At 31.8% G+C, this 23,100-nt stretch overlaps 1 protein-coding gene across 2 annotated transcripts in view; it reads left to right on the top strand.

Annotated features, from left to right (window-relative positions):
• The first annotated feature begins 18,758 nt into the window (after window positions 1-18,758).
• LOC118198260 (uncharacterized) overlaps window positions 18,759-23,100 on the top strand; it is a 324,065-nt gene continuing 319,723 nt past the window's right edge. For both annotated transcript variants that reach the window (XM_085809850.1, XM_085809851.1), the window contains exon 1: window positions 18,759-19,502. In XM_085809850.1, the coding sequence (XP_085665976.1) occupies window positions 19,298-19,502 (205 nt within the window). In that variant the 5' untranslated portion in view covers window positions 18,759-19,297. The remainder of the gene's footprint in view (window positions 19,503-23,100) is intronic.

A 23,100-nucleotide genomic window follows, 5' to 3' on the forward strand; every position in this document is an offset into this window, starting at 1 on the left:
GTCTTTATAATTCCTTTATAGCATCATAACCATACAAATGTGAATCTTTTATTATAGCTATCACTTAAGTTTATTTGGTATGCAAAATCAGAAAAGTAGCTATTTTAAAACTAGTATCTATTAAAGGAATGCATCGAAACCATAAAATAAATGTAGTAAAATGTTTAGTTACTATTACTAATTTGTTGTGATTTAAATTTTTGCGTTCATATAGATAATTCAAATGGCTGTGAAAATGATTCAAATACTGATGCCTTCTCATAGAAGTTTCCATAATGGAGATTAAATATTTTCCCAATTCTATTTTGTTGTATTCCCTGAAAGATTACATTTTCCCAATCGTCCATATATAGAACATATTAATTATAATTTAAGAAACATAATTATTATAATTACATAGAACATATTAATTATAATTTAAGGAAATTGACTATTATTAGTCATTAATGCTGCTTTCCTTACTTTACGCTTGAACTTTCTGCCCAAATTAACATCTCCTTCAGCTGAACTGGATTTCGATTTGTGGAGAAAAATAGCGCTGAATCTGGTCTAAAAATGTTATTTCCATATTTAAAAAGAAAATTCTATTTCTTTCTAGCGGTCAATGAAAACACATGTTCTCCTTATATATTACATAAAAGATATAAACTCAGTCAAAGAGATAATTTTATATATAGTACTCATCCAAAAATGATATCATAGAGCAGGGATGTCCAACTTTTTTGGAAAGAGTGCCACTATCTGAAAACAAAACGTTATGCGTGCCAGTTCCAAATTTCCCAACATATTAAAAAACATATAAAGGTAAAAAAAAAATCTTAAATCTTATTTATAGGCTGATTAGGGGATTGTTACTCAAATAGCATATTTATGTAAGTCTGACTATTGAAAATTTTAAAAATAATATAACGAATTAACGTACAAACTAGGATTTTATTGCTTAAACACTTTCGAACGTTTAGTTAGGTTATATATAGAATAAAAATGAATAATTTGAAACGTTTAATTCTAAACAACTACTATGTAATAAGTAGTTAATTCATGTAATTTTTGAATATGTAGTTATTTTACCAAGTCATTTATATTAAGATTAGTTCTTGAAGATGAGAAAGCATTTAGGTGTTTAGATACATATCAGTTAATCTAGAATGATATTTTAATTTAATTATGTTCATAAGAGAAAAAAGATTTGTTCACAAACATATGTTGATTCAAAGCTACAGCAACAGTGTGACGGAGTATCATTAGTTAAATAAACCTAAACTAAAATTCAAAAAGTTAAAATTATATTTATTGTAATGTGTTTATGTGTGCATCTATTTACAGAGTTGATTCAGATGAGATAATTATTTTTTCGGATCTTTTAACTTTTCAAAACGTCTTTCCGTGCCACTGTTAAAACACCGCCGTGCCACACTATGGCACGTGTGCCACGGTTTGGCCATTCCTGCCATAGAGCTTTCTGTAAGAACTATGAGATAAAACTAAAAAAACTAAAAAAATCATCCATTATTTTAAATAACCTTATGAATGTACGTTTTCGCATTCCTTTATTTAATATTATTAACTACTTTTATTTTTAAACCGTTTTTCAGATTTAACCCGAAAACTTCTATATATGATAGCTCAGTCCCCTTTTGACTGATTATTTTATGCAAGCCTGTAGTTTATGTTCACATATGAAGATGTATAGACGTTTTAGTTCCTTAACGTACAAGCAAAACAGTTGTACAAAAAGTGCAAAGGACTGATGAAATCAATTTGCATAGATTATGCTCTATAAGAAAAATAAAAAAGGCAAATTGTCAAATCAAGGATGCCTACTTACCTACTTCTTAGACATCAAGTCACTACTCATCGTCATAATAGCTTTTCTTCAGGGAACATCTTAAAAATATGTAAAGTTCTTCACAATCATCAATAGACATTTGAGAAGTCTTCTATATAGGTTAAATATGTTAGTAAGCGATAAAATGTCCGAAGAAAGTTATCATTTATGCATGACGAAGAATCTATTAAGTTTTGCTAGTATGATGATATTTTATCTCAGAACTGAGCTTACCAGAGTTCCGAAGCTTTAATGATTTTACTTTTAATGGAAGTTTATCCTCTTATATATGAAGAAAGGATAGAAAATTTATATTACTTAAAATTACTGACATGTATGCAGAATTGCAGTATAGTACAAGGAAAGAATATTCCATCCCTTAATGTATGTTAATAATATATTTCCTTTGGCTATTAGGAAATATATCTTTAAATATATCGCTACAATCTCTTCTTAAACGGTACCAAAAATTTAATATTTTAAAATAATAGTTTTCCTTAATTGAAAACTTAATTTATACTGAGTTTGATATTTAAAGTATTTCTTTTCATTTTATGAGTATATATTATGCTTAATATTGTACTGAATGTGTTTTAGCAGTGAAAGTATGTATACATCTTGAAATTATTTAAATGTTTGTGTGTTTAGCACAACAATACTAGGTTGAATTTTATTTCGTAGAAACTTTTTAAAACATTTACAGTGTAAAACAAATCCTAAAGTTTTATTGTTTAAAATATTCTGTGCTATCTATAAAAACATGAATATTGCAAATCCTTAAGGCATTTTGAGGCGGCAAATATGAAACAACAGTTGCACTCTCATCCGGAACTGAACAATGGGGCTTTCATTTGCTAACTTGATATGTTAACCCCTATACCACTAAAGCGCACATGAGTGGAATGTCTAGATCCCTTTTCTCTCAAATAATAATAGGAATGTTTAACCTAAAAATTATACTGATTTCAGTTTATTATAAGGTAATTCAAATGAAATATAAGAAAAATAAGTAAATGTATAAGATAAGTAAATTGATACATTCAACACAAAATACTTACTTTACAATAAGTAAATACGTTTACATATTTTCTTTCAAAATTTATTTAGTTTGATATAAATATTCTGATATAAATATTGAGTTTCTTCCTATAAATTTCGTTATTACACTTTTTATGATAGCTCATCATTCAGAAAGACTGAGTCCAAATGAGTTCGAATATAATTTTTAGTTTAAATCTACTTTAGGGGGCAAAAGAAATATTTTTTAGAAAGAGGATGAAAGTGATATGTCGTGTATTAAACATAGTTAAGGCGTTTGAGTTCACTATGCTCTATTTAGCACAGTTTTATTAAAGAATCATAAGTTAGAACAACTAGGAAATCTTTATTTAACAAGTTAGAGAGTTTGCCTAGCTCAGATGGAATACAGATAAAATACAAATCAAAGTTAACAGTCTTTACAAACATTTAAATCGAAATGTTAAAATATAGAACTTACTAGAGATACATTTGTACGTTTTAAATATCTTCAGGCTTTCCTATTAGGCAATATTATTAGGAGTATATTCCATAAAAGAAGGTAACATGCTGATTAAAATGAAACACAAATGCAACGTTAGCAGAAAATCTTTTGTTAAGACTTCTTACATCTGAATATAGTATAAATAAAATCCTATCTCGCCAATATATATCGTTTGGCGATCGTTTGTTTCATTTTTGAAGTTGCCGAGTTTCATTATGAAAAGTGACACTAATTTATTCTAACAGAAAGCATACCGCGTTTTTAACTACACATGGAAATTTAAAATATTCGGTTTAGATTTGTATGTTTTACCTTCTAAGGTTATTTTTCAACTATATATATTTAAAAACTATATTTCCAGTGTAATTTATTTTGAATGAAATTATGAGACTGAAATTTATTAAATAATTAGAAATGCAGTATTCTATATAATTTATAATCTCAATTAGAGCCATTTTTCTGACTTATCAAATTTCGTCAAGTAAAGCATATCGGATTAAGAACTTGTGTGTAGTAATAGGATAATGGGTGGATGTACATGTGTACAGTGAAGTGATAGGATAATAGGTGGATGTATATGTGTACAGTGATAGAATTTTCCATATATGCACTCCTTTCTAAAACGTTAACAATAATAAGACATTTAATAAATTATGATAGTACTAACTTATAAGTGAAACAAAAAACTTAAATTTTAATAATGATAAAATTCATTGTTTTTTTTATATATATTTAGTTTGATATAAATATTCACATTAGTGTCATTTTTTCTTATTTAGGAAATATCCATATTGCTTCATCATATACCAATATGTAGACTTGCGAAATACTAAAGTACTGCGCAAACTATCCAAACCTATCAGAAACTAACACATTTTCTCTTTTATATTGAACTGCAGCATACTTTTCTTTGCATTTTGTAATTTAAAATGAACATGCAACGAAACTAATAACCCTAATCAACTAGTAATGTATTAAGCATGTGTCCAATAGCCTCGTTTAATACTCCCTTCTCTTTAGCATACCTCTCCGTAATACTCTACGAAGTTCCAGAAAAATGAACAAAGAGATTGAACAGCAACAAAAATGGTTTTCCTCGGTGTGATATGCACTTCACAAATACACTTCGGTAAGATTTGCACTTCAAAGAAAGTATGAAATTGAAGAAGGTAAAGTAATTAAAATGAAATATAAGAAGGTATAATTTTAAGAAAATTTCAAGTAAACGCGGCATTTTAAATGACGATGATATCACCAAAGCAATTCCGAGAATGAACGCTAACCTTGTTTAAGAGGATTCTGTAAAAAGTGAGTCGTGTCTCCACAGTTCTGTTAAAAGAGGGTCAACTCTGCATACAACCAATCTTTTATAATTTTCTGATAACTTCCAACAATTCTTATTTATGAGGTAGCAATATAGTAGTTGTCTATTCTTTAAATGACTAAGCAAACAAACAATTAACTCAAAACTCCTATTCCTTTGCTTGCGATGACTTTGATAAAAATAATGGGAATAATTATGTTGTAGAATCATTAAGTATTTCGAAGCAAGAGATGCAAAAATTATGCAATGCCCTCGTCAGAATTCGAATTCCGGACCTTCCGACTACTAGCTAGATGTTCCTTCCAGTTACACCACGAAGGCACACAAGAAAAAGGGGTGGAAAATCTTACATTTTCCCCTACGTAAAGCGCAACTGGGAGGGAGGAGACTTCACCAAATCCTGCTGATAACGAATAACGTATACCACCGTTTAGTTTGTGCACCACTTTAGAGCCATTTAGAAATTTTCGAATGCAAGAAACCGAAGAAATCCGCAGTGACCTCACAGGGACTCGAATTTTATGCCTTTCGATTACCAGATGAACATGCTTTCCAATTGCATCATGAAGAAACTTGGTAAAGAGGGAGAAAATCCGTTCAATGAGCCGAGGTTATCTGATACACAGTCTGGTAATTCGTCATCACGATATCTAAACGCAAAAGAGTAATATTAAAAAAAAAGGTTGAAGAAAATTAATATTTCAAAAAAGACTATGCCAGTTTAACTTTTCTTTTAATTTTTTGTTTTTATTGAAAAGGCGCAGTTTGGAGACGCGCTTAACCCGAGAGCACACGTATGTTTTCTGCTGTTCGCAGATATTTTAGGAATTTCTCAAAACTTACACCTGTCACTTCCAGTACCTTATTCGGTAGACTCGTAGTAAGAGTGATTCCTAGATACATAAATTTTTTAAACAAGTTTTGTATGTATGCGATAGTAAATCTGGATCAAATTTAAATGCCCACTGTGCGTGCTAACGTTCCGAAGATATTTTACACTGAGAATCTGATGGAGTACTAACGGAGGCTGCGAAATCTTCTCACAAATGCTTTGACAGACAAAAATGGATGGCATACACAGTTGTCAAGAGAGAAAGGAATCTGATAGGTTAGCCCGAGTAAGAAATGTTTTTGAAAAAATAATCAATAATTTTCAAAACGTGTATTCCATTTTTGCGTGTTGTACAACAATGATGAAAAATAAGAGCCATTTCGCGTAAGATACCAGCTTCACCAATGCATCAAAACCAAACCAGTGAAATTTGTTATAAATATTTTAGACTGTGTAATTCTTATATTGTCTATGAATTCAACAATGACACTAATCATTTGTCACTACGAAATTATTTGAAGGAACTTGCTGTTGACTTAGCAAAGGAGCATCTTCTTGATAGATTAGAGAACACAAGTATACCGTAGATTAATTCTAAATATATTTTAAATTTACCAGATAACAGACCGGTGAAACTTCGGAAGAAATCTCCAGCTCGTCGTCGATGTGAAGATTGTCCACAAGAAATTCAGATCGAAAAGCTTCATCTGTTTTTGAAGACTGCGATAATTCGTTGCTCGAAACCCGTTCATTCATAATATGCTGGAATTGGTTTACAAAAAGAAGTGATACAAATTATTTCGGTGAACAGAAAAAAAACATTTTGAGCCCAAACGAGAAAATTAAATAAATCCTCCAACCGAATATGAATGCTCAGTAGTAAATCTTTATATTTACACAAAATTTTCCAATACAGACATGGTTCAAAATATCCATTTTATTGTTATTAAACACTTTTGGGTAATAGAAACATCGTTAATTATATGTATTAAATGTTTAAATGTTTCATAATAGTAGAAAACATATGAATGTTGAAAGTGGGATACAAAATCACAAGCAAGTTAAAATTAGCTATTTTCGTTTTGAAAATTGACTTTTACAACAAATGATGATGTATTCAAATACCCTGCCTAGGTAAAATATTTTGTTTAAAATACCTATATCTTATTGAGAGTCTGGCGTAAAGATTAGAGTAAATTTGACACGGTGCTTGTGATAATGTCGTAGAAAAAAGCGCGTGTGCTGAAGGGTTAAAAATAAAGGAGAAATAAGAAGTCTCTGAAGTATGGGCCAGCATCGAAAATGCATAAACAACGAAACTGATAAAGAATGTTATGCTGACTCATATTATGATTGGTTTTTCCTTGTGCACAAGCCATATTCCTATAAAGAAAATTTTGTTGCAAGAAAAACCAAAATAAATATCTGAATCATAGAGAGAGAATGGCTTCAAATCTTCGAAAGGCTGGCTTCAAACCTTTTCAGTTAGAACGCAGTATGTCATTTAAATGTATTTATGGAGAAAATAGAACAATTGATCCTCCGTTGTGATGGAATCGATTCACAGTTTCGGAAACGTACTCGCAAATTTCCAATTCAGGTCTTGACAGCTTCTTTTTAGAGTATAGTGAAAGGGAAGTAACGTGTTTAAAGAAAGAAAAAAAGTTCGAACGGCCATATGAATTTGGCAGAAAAATATCGAAAAAGAAGCTAAATTTTACTCTCTATGCACCATATGTTATATCTGATGCAGAGAGAGTTAAAAAGAAAATTGTAGAAATGATTTTTTTCCTCCAGATATTAGAAAGGTGTGCCAAGATTAGATCAAGGATTTTCAAGATTTTCTTCATGCATTCAAAATGTTACACAAAAATCTTCTGTTGCACCACGTTTTGTCAAAAATATTGACCAGGCTGTCAAGCTAAGATTTAGAGAATTTACTGACCGTGATTTAAGAAGATGGAACTTGCTGGAAAAACTTTTTACGGCGAGCATTAGCTTTTTTTAAGCTTTAGCTATTTACAAATCGCGGAATTTTATTATGGGGGCACCTAATAGGCGGCCAGTGTTGCCTCCTATGAAGGGACAGACAATTTACACCTATGCCTTTTCCGGGACTCTAATCCGTGCCCTTTATTACCGCAGTAGGCTCTCCTAACCACTATACCTTCTGAGCGTCTACATGCTGGATAATAAAAACTGTTAAATATATCAGCTTAAGCTGTACATAAGCACGTTTGCAGGCGCTGGAATTAACAAAATTAATTTAACATTTGTGCGGAAGAATCAAGCTTTGGAACTGATTTCATAAATATTGCGATGAAGGTGAAAAAGTATCCATGTTTCGTATAATGTGTTAAGTAGCAAAAGCATATTAACATTTACAGCGTTACATAAAATTTGTTATTTATTTAACCATGGGAACTGTAATGGACGCCATAGCAACAAGCAAAATATTAATCGCGAAATCTGCTTATACAAATTTTTAACAGATTCTATAACAGTATGAGCCAATCATTCTACATTTTGTTTATTAAAGTCTGAGTATAAATCATATAAATCATCGGTTTAACGGTTTATTTTATTTGCCTATTATCAAATTTATTTACTTACTCAAATAATATTTCTATGAAATTCTTTTATTGATATATTATAGTATAATTTGATGTAACTGCGTTTGAATATCTCTTATATTTTATATCCTTTTTGACAGACCATTTTTGAAGCCTTATCATAATCTATTAGCGGCCGGAAAGCAGCCGAAAACTTTGATTTTCTTAAAGAAGGTTTGACGGTATTTAGTAAAGCTGTTTTCCAAATACTTTTTCCTAGTATCAGATTTAGAAAGTATTAGCATAATTCAGGTGTAATTTATCAGTATATTTCGATAAAAGAATCAGTTTTCAGACATTTAAGTTGGAAACCATGACCACGTGTAAAGTAAATAAAAATAATATCTAACGGAATAGAACTGTAAGTCCCAAGAGTACCTAAACAAAAACTAACTTTTGTAAGTTTAATTTCACTATTTGGAAGCAGAAAAAAAAAGGTTTAACGATCAGTCTTCATACACTTACTGTTTTTCTACTAAACAATCGATTTAATATTATTCCAGGACCTTCGATTTTTCCCGTGAAAGAGAGCATATGCAAATCAAACATTTTAGGAGCTTAAATTATGACAAAAACTAAATAAATTTGTGCCCATGTCATAATGTGTTCAACTGCGTAACGACAATGATTTCATTTCCATGACTACGTAGCGACGACGAATATTGCTCGATCGGAAGTTTTCATCGAAGCGACGCACATAGTTGTCGCTTAGAAAATGACTTTTCCTATAGATAAATAAATCAAATGTACAAGAAAACTTTTAACTTAGAATATTCTTTACCTTAAATTTCAATAACTATTATTCTAATTCAGAAGTCAAACAACAAAAAACTTAATATATATATTTTACAATAAACTTAATATATTACAATAAACTTAATATTACAATAAATAATAATATTATAATAAATAAATTAATATTACAATAAACTTAATATATATATTTTTGTTGTTTGACTTCTGAATTAGTATTTATTCGGCGTGTTATTGTGTCTTAACTATTATTCTACTGCTTACTTTCGTATCATATTCATTAAATCGACTAAATAAACTAAATTATCAAAGGCGGGTTAAAGAAGCATTCAACATAGTATTGCACAGACTTTTACCTTGTAAAATGCTAGATTAGGTATAATGCTCATATTAGCGTAATAATTAAATCTTCTTAAATTCTGAATCTATGCAATTAAAATATCAATGCATAAAGGGCACTTACATCGGTACAGAACACTCTCAAATACTTAGTTTGCTAAACCATTTGCCTAACATTTGCGTGCATATATTTCCTAAATGAAAGTTGTTTATATCTATGAAAATGTAATAAATACTGGCAGAAGGAAACTGCCATACAAAATATTTTGAAATGATACATAGACTAAAGTGAGTGACTGGAGAAATATCTACTTAAATGAAAAATGTAATTAATAAAGAACATTCACAGGAATGACAGAACAAAAAATTATTAAACATGTATAAAATAGTTACAGTGTTCCAAAGATAATAAAAACATTCCTTCGGTTAGCCGCTTCATGAAATAAATTTATGTTGAGTGAACGTTTATTTAGTTTCAGATATAATCTGAAACTAAATAAACGTTCACTCAACATAAACTAAAGAACAGGACCTTTTAAAGCAAATCGTTAGACAAGCATATCTTCCAGCTCTATATTCCATATATTTTCCTGGATTCTATTTTCTGCGAAGTTCGCGCTATATCTTAAAGTAACTCAGCTGTTTAAACAGTAAATGTTACTATATTCAAACGGAAGTTTCAGAATGCGAATATGGAATTTCTCTGTTTATTTACAGTTGGTGCCTATCTGAAGAGTCTTTTGAAAGCAATGATATAAAAACCTTTCGAAGTTCATCTATAAAAATAGCAACATGTATTAGAATGTAATAAGTAAAATGAAACAAAACCTGATAAATAAAATAAAAGACTCAGTTAACTTCTAATTCTTTGACCTGGTTTCTTACGTTGGAGAAAAGTTAATATTCATTCCATATAATAATCTAAGTATTACCTAACAGCCTTTTTATCAAAACTATTTTAATTTTACCGAAGCAGTACCAGTTGTTCAAAATCGTACACTTTCGAATAGGTAGTATGAAGAGTTTTGATTCACTTTTCTTTAAAATGATATTCAATATTTTTAATTCCCTCGCTCAGCAAACAATCATAAACCTTCAAAGTTTAATATTCAATATTGATGTGATTGCACGTACTATCTCCCCTGTAATTATGAGAATCTGCCAAATATAAAGATCAAGCAAAATAAACTGGAAGCTATTGGCAGTGCTACTTATTTTTGTCACAAAAAGGTAGACTTAATATATATATTTTTACACTTTATCAGACTAATCATCTATTATTTTTGCGATAAATTTAGGTTTAACGTTTCAAATTGTTTCGCGTTTTTTAAATTATGATTTTAATTGTAAGTTTCGTAATTCGTTTGGGGGAATTCTTTTATTCAATTTCTTCTCAATTAGAAGGTCATCGCTAAATAGTCCTCGAAATCTGATAAACCGCCAGTTTTTTACCGATAGTAAAAATACATGATTTATTAGTTAATTAAAAATTTTAAGTAGAAGAATTAACGGTATATACAACGGTGATTATATAGCATTTCTTCAGAATAGTTACACATTTCCGTTGTGTGTTTAGCGAATATTCCCGTTTATGAGGGAAGAACAAACGCTGCATTATATCATTCATCTGTCTTGAGAAAGTCTTTTATTTGGTGAAGGAGCAACCACATAATGAATAACGACACACATGTTCCCACGGTAAAATACTAGAAAGGTTAAGCCATTGCAGATTGCATCATTAACATCTCAGAATCAATGCTACAAAAAAACCTTGATACAATATTCCCTTATTGGAAAACTCAGAACTCCCAAGCGTGACTTTGGAAGATAATAATGCATTTCATATGCAAAAGGATATCGATAAAAAATGCGTTGCGCATTTGCTCGGGAAATAATTAAATATATTGTGATTAGCAGAATGGGTTTAAATTATAAATTTCAGGAAGCAAAGCAAGAGAATGGACAAATTTTGTTTCATAAGAGCAATGTTTTGATTCGAAAAAGAGGCGATAGTTTATAAATGCAAAAGATTCTGAAAATAGCATAAACCACTTGGGACATAAAACAGGTTATATCTATAATTACGTAAATACATTTTTGATAAGAAACGTATCTATTTATGCAGTCAATTAGTTAAAATAGTTTCATGATCAATAAGAGTAATTATTACATTATGTTTGTTAGTTAAAATAGCTTCATTATTTAAATCAAGGCCGCTGCAACTATCAATTAGATAATATCGGAAAAGTAGTAACGTCGCTTAGTTAGATGTTATTGATAGAAAGTTATCTTTTATTCCCAATGCTAAAATTGATCCTAGCAGACAAACCGCATATTAATGCCGTACAGATATTAATGCCTTCTTAAGCATTTCGGTAGGGTAGCCAATTAACATAGCTTTGAGACCTAGCTTCAAATCTCGAAAAAGTATGAATGTAATTGTCTATCTCTTCTTCTTGCAGGTATAAAATCGGTCACCACTCTATGACCGATGTATTCGGCTACTCCCAACGAAAGCTAGAATTAGCAGGAGTCCAGTTAATCAGAGAAATTTCAAAGCTATAGAAGCTTTTGTAACATTAGACATTACACATATGTCACTGCTTATTGCCCTTACCTTATTTATGATTACATTTGTGTGCATCCATTTGAGCAGAACGTTAAGCATCTTTAATGCAGAAATGGTTAATTAGGAGTGCCCTGCATTCATTCACCAAGAAATAGCTATCCAAACGGTCTATAATCGCTAAATTGGATGCAAATATATCGAAATCGAAACGCTAACTGTTTAAAACAATGAAACATGCAAATACCCAATTTATAAAACGACACAGCAGTCTGTTCAGTACAAAAGTGCATGTACTGCAATTATGAGATGCAGACTTTAGCATAAACACAAAAAAATCTACCAAACAGACTACCAAAAATACCTGCAAGGAATAAATGTGAAAATCTCAATCAAGGAGGAAGGACTTTAAAACTAAAAATCCCCAAAATAAACTCACCTCAAACATCAATAACTCTACAAATGCGTACACTAAGCTCCAAGTAAAAATCCACACTGAAATCTGGCAGTATCTCTACCCAAGTATAAAAGCAACAAGAAGTCTTGTGAGTTTAAAACAATGGCAATAAACTAAAAATACATAGCATAATACTAATGAAAAAAAAAAAAACTCATAAAATCAAATTCACGCAAAAATCGCTACAGCAACCTGAAGTCTCCCGTATAAGTATTCATTCTCATTTCACCCCAACGATCCAAACCAGCAGAAAACTCAATTACGAATTAGAATTCAACCATAAGTCTTCAAAAAATTCCATCAAGAACCGAATTCCAGTGACAAATACTAGAAAACTAGTAAAAAAACATCAAATTGAATACGCAAATTAATAATTTAGATCACAGTTAAAAACAACCTACACAACTCACAATTAATTTGCTCACCAAAATAGCATTTAAACAACCTGAACGCCTATACAATGCGTATAGAAGAGTAATTATCCTAATTTCCTAATTTACAGCATAACACTATTCTACCTTGTCGCACAAAATTCTCTCAAAACAAATTGTCACAAAAATACTCATAAATTCACAATTCTAAATTCTCCTAAAACACTACACTGCTACTGTTTAACCAATTCTCACGAAACGTAAACACTAATCATCAAACAAGAAAACTCAGAAATTAGGTGGAATTTCAATTACCGTATTTGACGGCATATAAGACGCACTGGCATATAAGACGCACCCTTATTTAGACGGCCACACACAAGGAAAAAAAGTTTCAATAGCGTGGTTTCTTTTAGTTCTCACGTTTCGTAAAAGCCAAATAAACAATTATTGAATGCAATTACCTTCACGTATAAGACGCAGGTAACTTTTCTGAGACCAAATTTAAGAAAAAAAGTGCGTCTTATATGCCATCAAATACGGTACTACTTGAACAACTCATTAAGCCAAACAGCAACCAGAGAATATTGACCACTCATGAAAGATAAAAACTTCACTCAAGTTGATACCCCAAAATCTGAAATAAATTTTAGTGAAATCTCTGAACAGACTATCACTGGTCCCTCGTAAATTTATAAATCTAACCAGCATTTAAAGTTAACAAAACAACTGAATTAATCAAAGTAAAATCCAAATTTCTAATCCAAATCTGTTATACAAATTCTCAAATATCCAATAACACATTTTACGAACTTAACAAAATTCACTGTTAAATTAAAGCATACAAATGATCTGACATTAAAATAATTCACTGAGAATGGAACTAACCAAATCAAATAATTAAAAAACGCAGTTCTATGTTAATATGAAAAATCTTATGCACCCAGAAAAGATGACAGCTTGGTGCGAATGCAATGAGTCATTCATTATAGGTCTCCATTTCTTTGAGAAATCGACAGCAGCACATTTCGAAGAATTTCTGTACGAGACGAGCATTATGCAACTCTTCGAAGGGACAGGATCTTTTCATACTTGCAAGAGAAGCATGTGTTCCATAATGTAACATTAATGCAATATGGAACGTGCAAGATGGAACATATGACAATAGGGAATTTGACGATAATTACGTTCTCAGTCGTTCTTTCTCGCAAGATTGGTCATATAGATCTTCGTCGTTATTCCTTGCCTTTGTTGATTTGAGAGTTAGTTGACGTCACAAGGGTATAGAGGTCGTCCGGCGTCTTTGCCATGCTGAGAGATTTTATTTGCCATGGCGTGGCAGGATATAAAGCTAGAATCAAAATTAATAATCCAAGTTACATAGCTAATTGTGCTGAAACACTGTAAAGATTTTTGACACAACTGCAGCACAACCTGTCGTAGAAAAATGGCAAAAAAAATCTCTTTTAAAGTCAAAGTCTTTGGGAAAAAAAAATCTTTCTTTATTAAAAAATCCCATGTCTTTTTACGAATTCCGTCATGCTGTCTATACTTTTCGAAATATTGAATTTTTACATTTTCTGTTACTTTTGGATTACTTGATATACACTGTCGGACAATTGCTAAGAACAGAAAACGCTGTTACCCAAAACAGCCCCAAAAGGAAATTAATAAAAATGTGGAAAATTAGAATAAATGAGGCATACAACAAGAAGAGAGGTCCTTATGTATTTTTTCCTTCGCCTGTTCATCACATGATGGCGCTATTAAAAGTTTTAAAGGATTTAATGTGTGCCTGCAGTTGTTTTACCAAGTGGAAAATGTTTCGCTATGTCTTCTCTACAGATGGTTTCACTCATGGCCCTATCATTGGAAATATTGAAAAAGGGTTATAAAAAAAAATGGTTCCAATGGGTTCTCCCGTAGCGCTGTTTTAATGTGTTATGGCTGTGAAAAGCATTTATAACAACTGCCACTCGTAGTCAGCTTCATTGTCACGGAAGAGCTTCCAGTGTTAGATGTCTGACGCCTGAAACAGGCAGGCACACGTCCCTGTCGGTAAAAAGAAACCGGAATATTACAGCTCAGGTAGGGAATGACTTTCTTGCTGCCACAGGACCGCAGATTTCTAACGAAACTGTAGCCAAAGTTTAGGAGGACTGTACACTCTCAGATCTGTAGCGCGTGTTTCATTATGCAGACAGCGCCATATCGAACATTTGCAGTGATATCACAAGCATCACAACTAGGCTGGAGAGAAGTGGGCTTGAATACTATTTTCATATAAGAGTAGGTTCGTCTGTTATTGGACTGTAGACGCCAGTTTTTATGGCGTAAGAGTGGTACTGCTTATTGTCCACAAAATATCCTGCAAAGTGGAGCAATATCCGAGACGCAACAGCATGGCATGGGCCGTCATCATGATTAAGGATCTCACACCCCTGCATGTGGTTATGTATGTATATATATTCAAAATAAAGTAATTAAAAGTAAATTAAAAAGCCCATGACTTGCGCTAAAGCTGCAAAGTAATAAACTAATAATTCATAATATTATAAATTATTATGAATTATATATGCATGTGTGTGTATGAGGTATTTCCTAATTATTTTAACAAGTTTTAAGTGTCAATAAAGCACACCAAAAAAGCTATTTTTATCACAGTATGTATGGTCGCACTTTAGAGGGTTAGGTTATAGATTTGCGTTTCTCATACCCAGCCTTTTTAATCACTAAGAGATAGTACGATTTCATAAACATGCATAAAAGCAGTGTTTTCTTTTCCAAATACTATCATTATTCTTTCTTCAATTATTAATTTTACAACTATGCATGAGCCTTTTTTTTTTTTTTAGCACGAAAGGGCTATTAGTGCCAAAACACGATTTTGCGCTGATTTATTATATGCATTGTTTGACTTTTTATTAGAGTCTGTGGCTATACGTCAAAATTTAAGATAAATTATCTTTTAAATTTCATCTGTCTGTAGCTGATTAATAAACTGAGCGTTTTAAAAACAATATATGAATTATTAAAAGTAATATTTTTTACTTTGTAAGATTCTCACTAGTGTATTTCTCAGTTACTGTAGAAAGTGACGAATAACAGCTTTGAGAGAGAATAGCCAAAAGGAAGACGCGCGCAAATCAGAAACTCTGATTCTCTCTAAATCAGCAATATAACTTCGCGGTTTAAATACCGCTCCTCCTCATTAAGTATTCAGAGTGATTCCAAAACTACGTTCTGGCCGGAAGTTGTAAGTTGAAGTTAAGAATTTGGCAGGAAAGGAACTTTAACTTAAAATTTAACTGTTAATAAAATTAACATAATCCTTACAACTTTTCAATTTGATTGATTTGAATAAAAATGCATTCAATTCATGGTATATCTAATGAAAACATTAAATATTTTTATTAAGTTACATTATACAGTTTTTCACTTTCTAAACTGGTAGAAGATATATAACGTTCCCTAGTTATTCTAAGAGTATCCAACAAAGTTTTGCTATTCCAACATGGCCATCTGTATTGATATCTACTGCTAACCGATATTAGCCCTTTAGGGCGACTGCTAAATTCAGATCTCTTCCAGCATTTTTAAATGATTTTTAATGTACTTTGTTTATATGTACTCCCCGGTTTTGACAAGGATTTATATGTCATTTGAGAAATTTTCCTTTTTATTTCATACGGACTTGAAGTTCTCTTAAATCATCCATATAACGTTTGTCTAAAAATAAAGATCTCAGTTCTTTACCTGTGCCTTCAATTATCTCCTCACAGGGACATTCATCTCAAGACTTAATTATATCATGAGTATTAAATGTCCTTATTTTCAATGAGATAATCATGCCGTTGTATAAAGCTTCATTAATGCCGTGTTATGAATTGGTATACGAATGTGACGTGGAGGTTATCGTAGATTGCGTTACGAAAGAGAATTGCCTTACAGTTCCTGATCTTCTACCTTGCGACTACGGAGTTTGTGATGAGATGTCTGTTCTTCATAGTTTGTTCCATCTGTTTATGCATACAGGATGTTTGTAAATGAATGATAAAATTTTAAATATTGATAATAAATTGATGCATTACTTTATATGGGCAAACCTTACAGCGTAGGTAGCCGTAACTGTTCAGGTTTTGATGCATTAATCACAGCCCTTCAATATGTGCAGCCTTGGTCACACGACACACATCTACACGGTAATCAAATTATTCTGAACAAGGTGGCCAGGAGAGAAAATTGTCGTTTGATGTTGCAGCATCCTAAACCAGCGTTTGTGAAGAACATGCTCTCCTCGATTTCTGTGGAAATAGGGCAAAGTACCGTCCAATTGTAAAATGTAATAATTAAAGTTGGGTGCAGATAAGGTAGCAACGAGGTTTCCATTACTTAAATACTTGGTTTATGTGAATAAGGCAAAGCCTCGAGGACTCTCTGCCTCAGGGAAGGGAGGCCTTCGTGGAAGACTTTCTAATGGAAAATGGCTCGTATACAAGTTACACAGGGGGGAACCACAAAAGCGCCCATACAGCCAGGCCATTCTTGCGATTCGAACCTCGGATTGAACTACCAGTGTTCAGCGACTTCCCCGCTCGACCGCTGCTGGGTCAACCAGGTTTCTAAAATAACTAGAAATCAGTCACCAGTCAGAGTTTCTTGTTCAAAGAAAACGCGCATTTTCTGCACGGAAACATGCACGAAACTCACGCTACTCTCAAGCCACAGATCTGAACACCTCAAAACAGAGCACAAAGAAAGCCTTTTCCTGTAGCGCCGCCATCTTAGCTCTTACTGCGGCTGCGCAGTAAGTATGATAAGCAAGCAGCAGGTAGCACATGATTAACTTGGACAGTTGCCAATGCTCACGGTGTAGGTTTTGCAAGAGTAAAGTAATACATATATATATTGTTAATAAATGTAGCCCCACCATACATTTATAAACACCCTGTACAGGGTATAACAGAATTCATAATCGCAACTTTAAGGTGTTATAGAACAAGCCAAAAGTAACAATTTTCGTAATACAGTGTGTGGTGGAATGTGAAATGGGATAGTTGAAACGCAGTAAGAACGAATATCATGGATAATGATAGAAATGCTTTTATAACAGATATTTGACAATAAATAATGTTCGATATTTACAAGAATTGGTGAAAATCATATCCATGACGAATCTCGTCTTCGGGCCGGAGATTGACTCTTTGGAAGGACTTATTGTCAGAATCAGCGTCTCTGCTGCGTGACATACTGGGTATCTTTCAAATCTTACATCAATCACTTCGTCACCATTATGATGCATGCATTGCAGTTAGTGGTCTTTTAATTGAACAATTATTGTAAGCATCAAATATTATTTCGAGTAAATTTCCATGATAGAAACGACTTTTGCTTTTCTATGCTCCTCGTGCTTAATATATTTCCGCGTTTATATTTCCCTTTTCACCTCACACTGTATTACAAATATGTTTACTTTTGATATGTTCTATCATCCCAGAAAGTTATGATATTCAATTCTGTTAAACTCTGCGTATATACTACAATGTCCTTTATGTCGATGCGTTTCTTCTAACGCTGGATCAGTTCGAACACTGATGTTAAAGATCATACTATCTCTTGGAGCCTTGGATTCGAGACAACTCTACAAGCCTTATTGTATTCCACTGACCTGTCACCAGAAACGTTTTTGTATTTTCTGAATATCAAAGTTCCTTTGCATATATATTTTTAATGATAATTTTATAATTAATATTTTCTCTTTATCTTACTATGAATACCTTGTGATTTATATTTCCTCTTTGTGCGACCTCTCACTGAAATAATTTAAATTCAGTGTTGATAAATTTTACTCGACTTATTTATAAAGTTGCGATTTTAATTCGAGACATGACGTTTAGTAACTGCAGTCATCTTCTATTTAAAATTATAAAGCCTGATTTAAAATTATCATCTGGAATGGTTCATTTCTTTCAAGGTAGTGATATTTTGTCTTAACAGTGAAGCTGACCCTACAAATTATTATACCAATTAAATGTTTTGATATGTTCTTTTCATTCCTCTAATGCATGGAATTCGTATGTATTTTAGTGCATATATGTTATACAGAATGGCAGTTTACATTGTTCTTAAAATTTATTTTTTTTTATTTAGGATGAAAATACAAAGAAGATATTGTGCACTGGTTAATTTCTTGTCGCTACTACCTCAGCTAATATGCCTCAACATTTCACCATCAAATGAACTTTACAGTAAAGAAACTGTTCTTTAACTGTACTATGCTACCGGAACATATCATTCTTTCGGATATCTGCATGTCGAATCAAACGTGACATAAAAGTTTTATAATTCATTCCAACATTTGAAACTATTCAACATCTTACAAACATGTTTGCATCTTTCAACCTTTCAATTGCTAGCTATTTTGCATGACGAAATGCTTCAAGAATCCTGAATATTTAGATGTAAGTACTACTGTACAATCCCACTGACGTTTAGTGAACAGTTACGATATTTCTAGCTACACTCTTATAATAAATATGCTTTGCACCGTAGGTAGTTTTTCTCAACTCATTTAACCGAGTAGTATTACTGACAGCTACAGATTTATATGCAAGTGGACATTAGAACATTCAAATTTTGTCTGATGCATTCAGAGATGATTCTGTGATTAGATACAGGACAGATGGCTGCAGAATGAAACCTATAGCAAGGTTCTTCTTTGTGATAGCTATGTTTCTGAAGATTGGGAGGTGCTGGTCCGACCAAGAGGAGCTTTGTTTCTCTGTAAAGGAGGACGGTATAATTGGAAATGTTAGTGCGGACTCTGATTTGCAGCTTTCCCTCCACCATAGCTTTCTGCAGATCGAAAAAGGTATTATACCTGGATTACAATACAATGGTAAGCAAAATGCTTAATTTTTTTTTAATATTTACCCTTTTTTATCTTTCTAAATGAGGGATATTAATTTAAATAATTTTAAATAAAGCTTTATTATATAAGTAATAATGAATTATATAACTCGTAGGTTCTATTAACAATTAAATGTATCAAAAAGCATAGATGATATTAACGATTAAATGTATCAAAAAGCATAGATGATATTAACGATTAAATGTATCAAAAAGCATAGATGATATTAACGATTAAATGTATCAAAAAGCATAGATGATATTAACAATATGTTAGTTAATAAACTTATCTAAACTGAATAATTATAACAGTTAACCTTTCTTCTTAATGATGCGAGGTAGTAGAGATGTTTTTATAAAGTTCACTGAAGAAATTTATTTCTCCTGCGTGTAATGTTTTAATAATCAGTTAATTTAGATCTATATTCATTAACTTATAAATGATAAATTTTAATTATTGAATTATATACATTCCTGATACTTAATTCTACATTCGTAGAGGTTAGATGTAATTAAAATTTGCATTAAAGACATTTCTTAAATCTAAAGGAAATGTTGAAATAGGAAATGTTTTATGTTTTGTGACAAAAGCTAATTTCTAAATGTAACTAATCAAAAAGTGTATTATTAAAATTAAAAAAAAATAAGTATGTGTGGCGGTGTGTTCTTTATAATATTTTCATTAAGTTTTCTTGCTCTACAAAGTACTCATCATCCACGTAACTTAAACAAAATTCACAGGTTCTGTCTTGCGTCGTTTCATGGTCCCATAGATCTTATCGAACATATGGGTAGAGATGCCAAACGAGAGAAAAGACACTTGTTTACCTTTGGTAAATCACTGGGGTTTACGTACTGTCCTTTTTTGCCAGGGAGCATGTCACTTGGCAACAAAAGAAGCCAACCCATAAAAGCTGCCATTCGACAAAGCATGTTTTTTTTAATTTAATTACCTTGTTACTAGTAAACAAAGCGACATCATGGAAGTAATTAACAACACTTCTTAATAATTTTAACTTGTATTTAATTTTAATATATATATATATATATATATATATATATATACGCCTTATAGTTATAATTTTAAATATATTTAACATGTATTATATTCAATTGAAAATGTATCAGCATTTGCTGCATTTTTCAGGTTAATAAAAGAATCTTTTATTCTGTGTAACTTGGTATTCGGTGATTTTACTTGCTTTTTACACTTTGGAAAAGGTCGCTTATTTTTAAATGCAATGATCAGAAACTAAAATAATATTATCTAAATCTAAAATTTTAAGATTTTACTTTTTCATAGATTCGAATTACTACAAAACGTTGATATGCATGGAATTCTGCTTTTGATATATGTTATAGAAGTTGTAAGGATTATGTTAATTTTATTAACAGTTAAATTTTAAGTTAAAATTCATTTCCTGTCAAATTCTTAAAACGTAGTTTTGGAATCTTGCTGAATATTTAATGATCATAGAAGGACTTGGTTCATCTGTTAAATTCGAATTCTCTGCCGGTGCTGGCCGTTTGCATTGCTCCCCGTCGTTGGCTGCTTGCGTTTGACTCCTCTATTCCAAGCTACCTTCTGACGTTGCTCTGCTTGGGCTTGACGCTTGCCAGCTGTTGTCGAAGAACTTCCTTGGACTGGCCGGAGAATTCTTGGCTTATCAGTCATCGGATCCCTCGGTTTATCAGTAGTTTCTTTCTCCTCAAATGCTCCTCTCTTCTATTCGGCGTTTCCTTTGTGGAACTTGCGTTTCGATCTTATCCTTGCCTTCCTTTCTTGGTGGCTGGATTCGTGACCTCTAATGACTTTCTGCAAGCCGTTTAGTGCCACAAGTGAATACTTATGACACATAGAACGTGTGTGGATGATTTTTTTTTCTTGGTAGAACTATTGGCCGCTTGGAATGTTTGAATAGTCAGATGGAAGTATCCGAGGAAATTGGAATAGCCAAGAGTATCATCTCTAGGCTTTGGCAACTATTCCAAAATAATGGAAATGTCAGTAGACGTTACAGTACAATCTTGCTGAATATTTAATGAGGAGGAGCGGTATTTAAACCACGAAGTTACTTACTGAGTCAGAGAGAATCAGAGTTTCTGATTTACGCGCATCTGCCCTTTTGGCCACTCTCTCTCTCTCAAAGCTGTTATTACGCTCGGTCGTACTCCGGCCCTTGCTAAGCTAGTCAAATAAGTTAAGGGGCCAACTCGATTTGAACTTTGATAGCTTCGGCTATACTTCTTTAGTTAATCTTAGTTTTAGTTTAATTCTTAGTCTTTTAAGTTCAAGTCCAAGTGTGGGCTTTGTTTGTACACTCCCAGGCGGAGTTTTATTAAATCTTATTGGAATAACAAAGGGTTAGTTACCCTTCTATCTTGTTGTTTCTTGTCACCGAACTCAAGCGATTATTCGCTTATCAGTTCTTAGATTCTTCACTTCCAGCATTAACTTAGAAGTGAGGAACTCTATAACTTGACCATAGGTTATATATTATAGCAGCATATATACAACTGGAAAGCCTAGAAAAAATAGAAATGTGTACTATACAACAGCTTAACTTTCAATTCACACAAAAACAAACAGTGTAGAAACAATAGGTTATTTCGCTTTCGATAGGTTATAAGCAGCCTGATTAAAAATTAGGTGTGTTAATCTTTTAGAGTTTATTTTTATTTTACTCAAGTAAACTTTAGTTTGCTTTGAACGTTTCAAACAGACTATACAGAATTCGGATTCTTCGAAGCCGGGATATGTGAGATAATGCTGTATATGAGTATACATTTTGTTTGAATATTGGAAGATATGTTTTTAACCTCTATAAATATGAGAATGTAGATAGCTAATAAATCTGAATAACTAATGTAAGGAAGTAGAAACTACTTCAGAATTTATTAACCAGCCTATTAGAATAAACATTTTATTTTATTCATATTTAAAAAAAATAGCATTTATCATAAATATATTAAAAATTCTTTAAATTTAATCAAAGAACCAAAATTTAATATTCGTTTCCTTCAAACATCATGAGATGAGATTTTTTAGTGAGGTAATCTGCTTTCTGACCACTACTGTACTGAAACATATAATTTTGGAAGAGCTTTCGGAAACATTTTAATTGAAAATATTCCACTGTTCTGATGGAAACGTTTTCCAAATTTCGTTAGAGAACTTTTAGCGCTATTGAAAGCTAACAAATTTTAAAAGATTTTTCTTGAACTAGTAAAAGAAATAGATTTATTCTTCTGTAAAATAACGGTGGGCACCCTCAAAATTGTATCATCTTCGTCCACTTCAGAAAACCAAATCGGCAAAACGGAATTTGAAATTCCATTTTTCAATATACGTATTTTGGATTACACAGCCTTCCTTCTTTTGGAAAGTGTTTAAAATAAATTCGAAAAAACTGTTTTTTTTAAAGTGAAATATGGTTAAGATGTTTACCTTTTTTCTGAGCATAAAATATTCGATGATTTAACTTCTGAAAACTTTCTTTTAAAACGATTTGGCAAAGATATAGTAAAAAAAATGGTAATTTTATTTATTTTAATATCTTTATATATATTCATTGAAAATAAAAAAG

This window comes from Stegodyphus dumicola, chromosome X2 (assembly GCF_044657685.1).
Source record: "Stegodyphus dumicola isolate Sdum_Otavi_A_Nest chromosome X2, ASM4465768v1".
NCBI lineage: Eukaryota > Metazoa > Arthropoda > Arachnida > Araneae > Eresidae > Stegodyphus > Stegodyphus dumicola.